The 8,082-nt window shown below is 38.4% G+C and overlaps 1 protein-coding gene across 1 annotated transcript; it reads right to left on the bottom strand.

The window, feature by feature from the left end:
• Positions 1-4,108: 4,108 nt before the first annotated feature.
• On the bottom strand, positions 4,109-4,888 carry LOC126691241 (uncharacterized). Its single transcript, XM_050386301.1, has one exon. It carries the CDS (start codon positions 4,886-4,888, stop codon positions 4,109-4,111), a length of 780 nt encoding a protein of 259 aa, XP_050242258.1.
• Between the last annotated feature and the right edge of the window lie 3,194 nt (positions 4,889-8,082).

Genomic DNA, 8,082 nt, shown 5'->3' with positions numbered 1-8,082 from the left:
GCATTCTCCATTCGCTCTTCGATCAAGTCCAGACTTTTTTCCAGCAAGCTATCATTACCGTTCGAGGTAAATGCATTTGTTCTCAACGTCGGGAAATCTGTTTCCAGAGGGATTACATCCTCGGCTCCATATGTCATTGAGAAAGGGGTCTCTCCTGTTGACCGTTGAAGCGTTGTTCGATACGTCCAAAGGACATGTGGTAATTCCTCCACCCATTTTCCCTTTGCATCGTCCAACCTCTTTTTAAGTCCATTCACCATAACCTTGTTGATAGCTTCAGCTTGCCTATTTCCTTGTGGATAGGCTGGAGTGGAATATCTATTATTTATCCCCAGATCAGAATAGTACTGCCTGAAGGCTTTGCTATCAAATTGAAGGCCATTATCCGAGATGAGAGTATGGGAACCCCAAATTGAGTAACAATATTCTTCTAGATAAACCTTTTGACATCCACGTCTTTGATATTAGCTAAAGGTTCAGCTTCGACCCACTTGGTGAAATAGTTTGTGCCGACCAGCAGATATTTTTTTATTTCCTAGTGCCTTAGGGAAATGATCTACAATATCCAAGCCCCACTGAGCAAACGGCCAAAGGTTGGAAAGAGGGTTAAGAACTCCTCCTGACTGATGGATGTTTGAAGCGAATCTCTGACATTGATCACACTTTTTAACATACTCTTGTGCCTCCTTTTATATGCTTGGCCACCAGTATCCTTGAGAAATGGCCCGATGAGATAAGGATCTTCCCCCTGTGTGACTTCCATAGATTCCTTCATGTAGTTCTTCTAGGAGTGATTCTGATGCCTCTGGATTTATGCAAAGCAGATATGGTTCAGAAAAAGAACGTTTATACATCTTTTTATCCTCGGACAACCAAAACCGAGGAGCTTTCCTTCTTATTTTCTCAGCTTCTGACTTTTCTTCAGGCAATATATCCCTTTCAAGGAACAGCAATATAGGATCCATCCAGCTCGGCCCTAACTTGATTTGATGGATCTGGAGCAAATCTTTCTTTGTTGGGGTAGGGGTGCGTAAGTCTTCGACAAGTATCACTCGGGGCAAATTCTGTGCCGAGGAAGTGGCAAGGGTAGCCAAAGAGTTTGCATGGGTATTTCCACTTCTGGGGACATGCGATAAGTCAAAGAATTCAAATTTCATTTGTATACGCCTAACTTGACCCAAATATTCTTGCATTCTTGTATCCCAGCTTCCAGTTCCCCTTTTACTTGGCCTACGACCAGTCTTGAGTCTGAAAAAAATTTCTACTGCCTTTCCACCCATTTTCTAGACCATCGCCATTCCCATCAACAAAGCTTCATATTTTGCTTCGTTATTTGTAGCCAAAAATCCCAACCTCAAGGACTTTTCAATGGTGATCTTTTCAGGGGATACCAAAACTAGCCCCACTCTTGATCCTCGTTGGTTTGCTGCTTCATCCACATATACTTTCCAGGGTGAGGGGTATTGGGCGGAGATTAAGCCAACTGATTTTTCATCCATGCCATGCTGCTTCGCATCTATTTCTTCAGGAAATTCAGCAAATTCGGCTACTAGATTGGCGAGAACTTGGCCTTTTACGGAGGTACGAGGCATGTACTTAATGTCAAAAGCTCCTAGAATCGTGCCCCATTTAGCAATCGTCCTGGTATAATCTGCGCTCCGAAGTATTGATTTGAGCGGTAATTGAGTTAGAACAACCACGGTGTGTGCCTGAAAATAATGGGGGAGTTTCTGTGTAACATGCACTACTGCCAAAATGACCTTCTCCAGTGATAAATACCGAACCTCGGCTTCATGAAGTGACTTACTTACGTAATAGACTGGTTTTTGGATACCACCATCTACTCATATCAAAACAAAACTTACCGTGTGAGGGGCTACCGCTAGGTAAGCAAACAGAACCTCGTCCACCTCGGGACTGGACATGATGGGTGGCCGAGATAGGTACTCTTTAAGCTGTTGAAAGGCTAGAGCACACTCCTCGGTCCATTCAAATCCTTTTCATTTATGCAGTAAAAGGAAAAAGGGTCTGCACCTATCTGCTGACTTGGATATAAATCGGTTCAAAGTAGCAGTCATCCCGGTCAGTTTCTGGACCTCCTTGGGATTCCGAGGTGCTCGTAAGCCATTAATGGCCTTAATTTGATCTGGATTTACTTCAATTCCCCTGTGAGTCACCATGTAACCCAAAAACTTTCCTGAACCTACACTAAACGAACACTTGGATGCATTTAGGCGCAATTTATGCTTCCTCAGAACTTCAAAGACATTTGTGAGATCTTCCATATGCCCCGACGCTACCTTGCTCTTTACAACCATATCATCGATATAGACTTCGATGCTCCTGCCTAGCTGTGGTTCGAACATTTTAGTCATCATCCGTTGATAAGTAGACCCTGCATTTTTCAAACCAAAGGACATCACTTTGTAGTGATAGTTTCCAATGGGAGTGACAAAAGCTGTCTTTTCCTGATCGTTCAACATTAATGGTATTTGGTGATATCCTTGAAAGGCGTCCAAAAAACTCATCCGAGGATGACCTACCATCGCATCCACTAACTAATCTATCCGAGGCATAGGGAAAGGATCTTTGGGACAGGTCTTATTAAGATCCGTGAAATCCACACACACACGCCATTTCCCAGTTTTCTTTTTCACCACCACTGTGCTAGCTAACTATTGAGGATAGAAAACTTCCTTGATAGCCCCTGCTTGTTTGAGCTTGGTTACTTCATTTCTGATAGCCTCGGCATGCTCTTTTGATGGACGCCGAGGTGGCTTTATTTTCGGGGTAATAGAAAGGTTAACATTCAAATGATGACAAATAAAACTTGGATCTACACCCCGGGGCTTTATATGCGCTCCATACGAACACATCAACATTTTTCTAAGGAATTCAACCAACTGATCCCTCTCCTGCATAGGCAGTTGAGCTCCAGCCTGAAAGAACTTCTCCGGATCGTCGCCAACAACTACCTTCTCTAGATCTTCACATTTCACTTCGTCGGCTGGTCCATTGATGGGCAACGCCGAAGTTTCTGATTGCTATAAGCCGTTATCAGTAGTGGTCAAGATTTCAGCCTCAGACCGATGTTGGATGGCCACTACCAGGCATTGTCTGACGGTAGATTGATTTCCTACTATCTCCAAAACCTAGCCTCCAGATGGGTACTTCATCTTCTGGTGAAGAGTAGATGAGACAGCCACTAGGGTATGAAACTAGGGTCTGCTCATAATGGTCGTGTAGGGAGAGAAAGCATCTACAACAATGAAGTCCACCTCTATTACATCTGGACCAGTTTGCACGGGTAATTTGATCTGACCTTTCGGAATGACCATTTTTCCTTCAAAACTCACTAAAGGAGAATTGTAGGCTGAAAGTTTTCAGGTTTCAGATTTAGCCCCTTATATAGGTCGGGATACATTATCTTAGCTCCGCTGCCTTGGTTAATCATCACTCTTTTCACATCGTACCTACCAATCCTGAGTGTGACCACTAAAGCATCATCATGTGGCTGTATGGTTCCAAGTTTGTCCTCATCTGAAAAATCTAACACCAATGGGGTACCCATCTTGATTCTCTTCGCCATTGAACTAGACTCCTCGGCTGGGTAACGGGATACCGACATTATCTTGGAGGGACAAGATCCGATTCTCCTTGGGGCAACAAACATGACATTTATTATGCCGAGAGGAAGTCTTGAAGAAGCATCTCCTCAAAATTCTGAACCCGTTTGGCTTCCTCGTCCACTAGAATGATGCAGGAGTTGCTTCAATTTCCCTTCCTGGACTAACTAGTCTAAATGGTCCCACAAGTTTCTACAATCTTTGGTGGTATGCCCATGGTCTTGATGATATTGGTAATAAAGGTTCTGGTTGCGTCTCATAGGATCTCCTGCCATCTTGTTTGGCCATTTGGAGAACGGCTCATTCTTAATCTTCTCCAGCACCTGCTGCATTAGCTCTCGAAACACAACATTAACCACCTAGGTGTTAGCAAATCCTGGCTGCCCAACAAAGTCTTTCTGAGGTCGGTTATTATTGTACCGGTCCGACCTGAAATCCCCCCTCTCTTGAGGGATTACCTTAGCCTTTCCTTTCCCCTGTAGTTAGTCTTCTTTTACCCTTCTGTACTTGTCAATCAGATCCATCAGTTGACGTACACTGGTAACAAGTTTACCAGTTAGAGATTTCTTCAAATCATGCTCGGCTGGAAGACCAGCCTTAAAAGTGCTAATGGCCACATCATCATACTCTCCTTCTATTTCGTTAAACATCTCCCAGTATCTATCTGAGTAAGTCTTCAGAGTCTCACCCTCCCGCATGGACATAGATAATAAGAATCCCAAAGGTCGAGGAACCCTGCTACAAGTAATAAAGCGAGCACCAAAGGCCCGGGTGAGTTTTTTAAAGGAGTCAATAGAGTTCGCTTTTAAACCGTTGAACCACCTCATCGCCACTAGGCCCAAGCTAGATGGAAAGACCTTACACATCAAGGCCTCATCTTTGGAGTGAACGACCATCATTTGACTGAAATGGCTGACATGTTCTACCGGATTTGTTCGACCATTATAAATGGTGAACGTGGGTTGATGGAATCGCCGAGGAAGACTTGCACCTTCTATGTTTCGTGTGAAGGGTGATTTAGAAACTTGACTCAGCGCCTTGTTCATGGCATCGTTCCCCAAGCTTTTGCGAGGCGGGCTCTTGTATCTACGTCTATGGTGGCACTCCTCGTCATAGAAGAAAGTCATGCTGGGTGGAGTTCTGGACCTCTGTCTATAACTAGCACCATCTATCTCCTCAGTGGACAACTCGGAGCTGGGCAACGAATGTCTTCGCCGAGTATGACGCAATTCCCTCTTCAATTCATCGACTTCACGTTGCATATCTCTATTATCCTTTGCATGGGAAACATGGCTCTTCCTTCGAGATTGATTTTTACTGGTATGAGTTGTGTACACACTTCCCTCATGACCTCCTCTCCGTTCGAGGCTCCTACGCGGATTGCCATTTTGGGATCCCCTTGATTCTGCCTGGTATAAATTAGCATCCACTTGGTGTGGACCTGTCGCCGCCTGTTGTGGATCTGCTTCTTCTATCTTAGACTATGCACTCAAATCTCTTTTAGAATAGATCAAATTCTTCCCACAAACGGCGCCAATTGTAAGGATAGTATTTGGATTAGACCCAGTATGGGATTGGGTTTAAGCCCAACAAACCCAAACAATGAATTTATAGAGCGTGGGTGAAAGAACTAGTTCTACTCTAAAAGATAGACCATAAAAGTTGCTGAATTAAGGTTGTTAAGCACAAGTAAAGTAAGAAATTATGTCCTCGGCACAGCCTGAGAAACTTATCTTATAATATCTTAATGATGAATACAGTTACAAGAATCCACAATGTTATTGTCTAGATTTTATGATTTTTTCTCGATTTATGCGTGTCATCCTTCCTGTGCTATATATTACAATCTTAGTGTTATCCCTACCATACACGTGTAGGTTGGATTCTAGAAGCTCCTTCTTGTCCCATCCAACACCTCCCAGAACTATCAAATAGTAGATGTAAGGCTGCTTGGTCACTGTTCATGTATCACCTCTACATTAATGTGGCCAGAGAGTTAGTTGAGAGGCATTTAATGTGAAGGTAACAGCTTTTGAGAATATTTTTTGCCTCCCTTTATTTACCCTTTGTCCAACGTCCAACTCCTAGTTATGATGTAACTTTCAAGAAGGTCTAGGGTGATATGACACTCTTACTTGCCTCGGATCATTGTTTTTGAGATGACTTTTCTCCTCGAACGTGTGTTGGACTTATCTCGTATTATCTTCATTTTTCTCTTTGTACCATTCCCATTATAACCTCACTTGGCCATTCTTGGATTAGTTAATATCCTCGGATTGGGTCACAGGCCCAATTCGTACAGCCTTAATAATACCTCCTGACTAATTGGCCCCTACAATATATTTTTTAAAAGTTATATATATATATATTTAATGTTACATATTTTACACTTTTTGAGAACTTTTTTTTAACATTCTTTCAAGTATAATTTTTTAAAAATTATATAATTAATATTATTGTTTTACTGTAGTAACATATTTTCATTTTATAAATATTAATCTAAAATTGAAAATAAACATAATATATCATGGTGGCGTCCATCACCACGTTCTCACCAAAGGACTATGAAGTAGACACTTTATTGGGGGCTGGGACGGACCTTGGGGCGGTGGGGCTAAGGGGGCCCGGGCCTCTTCCGGGTCCAATTTTTATTTATTTATAATATTTTTTATTTTTGTAGTTAGGTTCATTTCCAAAATTTTATGTCCTCTTTTTTCACAATAAGTCTAATTAGCTTTACCTAAATAGCAACTATTCAACCAAAAAATTTAACAAAAACAATAAAAATATTCACAATGGTGATTGTATTTTAGCCAAAAAAAAAAAAAAAAAAAATTTTACCATCAAAGAACCAAAAAGTTATGTGTTATTAGAGAAGCTAAAGCTATTTTTTTTGCAACTACAGTAAACTGGTATAAATACCACTTGACTGTAGTAAGTTGTTAAAAATAAAATAAAATATTTTATTTTATTAAAATTATATCTCTTCCTTCAATTAAAAAACTTAAATTCTCTCATTTTCTTTATTATTTTAATGAACTGTTTGTATTATTTTAAATGAAGTTATTAAAAAAAAAAAATAGAACATTTGATATTGGATGTATCGTAAAGTGATGTGGTAAAAAAGATAAAGTAACTTTTTGAGTTGTTAAATGCTAAAATTTTTAGCACCACATTAAAAAACTCAAATTCTCTCATTTCTATTATTATTTTAAGGAACTGTTTGTATTATTTTAAAAGAAGTTATATAAAAAAAAAAAAAAAAAAACATTTGATATTGGATGTATCGTAAAGTGATGTGGTAAAAAAGATAAAGTAACTTTTTGAGTTACTAAATTCTAAAATTTTTAGCACCACCAATGTGAATGCTCTTCAATAATAATAATAATAATAAATCCTAGCCAGCCTAGTATTAAAAAAAGATTTTTTTTTTTTTTTTTTTTTTTTTTTTTTTTTTGTCTTTGTTAGTAAATGATTGCATCTTAATATATTTAGAAACAATGATTTTGAATTTTTATAATTTTTTAATACTATATGGATACCTATTTGGAGTTTTTTTTTTCTTTATACTTTGGTCCTTGCTAACTTAAAATTTTGTGTCTGTCCTTGATTAGGGGTGTTGTACTCATGTCGGACACATGATATGCCTAAGATACTTCTGCATGCATGTCTTGGCTATGTCCTTTAAAAAAAAAATTGCAGGACATGGCTAGGACGCGGGAGCAAGAGGAATTGAATACCCTTTCATAAAACAAAGAGAACATTCATACTCTAATGGTAAAAATGCATTTGAAAATTAATAAATATTTTTATTCTAGATATGTATTGTAATTTCCAAACATTATTTAATAGTTATGAATTCACTTTATTATCCATTATTGCTTTTAAATTGATATATAATTAACATTATATTAAAATAAATACTTAGTAATATTTAGAAAATATAAATTAAATATATCTAATAGATGTGTCCCGTTATTTATGTCTTCTTTTTTTTCAAACAATGTTGAGTCCTAATATGTCGTATTCGTAGCCATGTGTGTGTTCATACTTCCCAGCCAAAGAGATGTATGGTGCTTGAAAATAAAAGAAGTAAAGAAGATATAAAAAGTATCGAGGAGAATTAATTAAAACTAAAAAGTAAAAACTCATCCATTTGTGCTTGTAGGTAGAACTAGGAAGTTGTCTTTCACATGAAAAAAAAAAAAAAAAATATATATATATATATATATATATATCACCTATTGATCATGTGACAGATCTCTTAAGTCTTAGCCCCAATATAAGTTTCAAGTACAGTTTACTTGAACTTTGATAAATTTATTTTAATAGTGAATAATTAAGGAGGCGAATTGAAACAATCAATTAAAAAGTTTAGAATTTTATTTAAATATTTTAAAAATAGAAAATTCAATTTAAAACCACCCTCACATTATGGAGAGATTATATAATTGTT

Source organism: Quercus robur, chromosome 7 (genome assembly GCF_932294415.1).
Source record: "Quercus robur chromosome 7, dhQueRobu3.1, whole genome shotgun sequence".
NCBI classification, from domain to species: Eukaryota; Viridiplantae; Streptophyta; class Magnoliopsida; order Fagales; family Fagaceae; genus Quercus; species Quercus robur.
The sequence above is the reverse complement of the archived record's forward strand: the minus strand, read 5'-3'. Positions and strand labels throughout refer to the sequence as shown.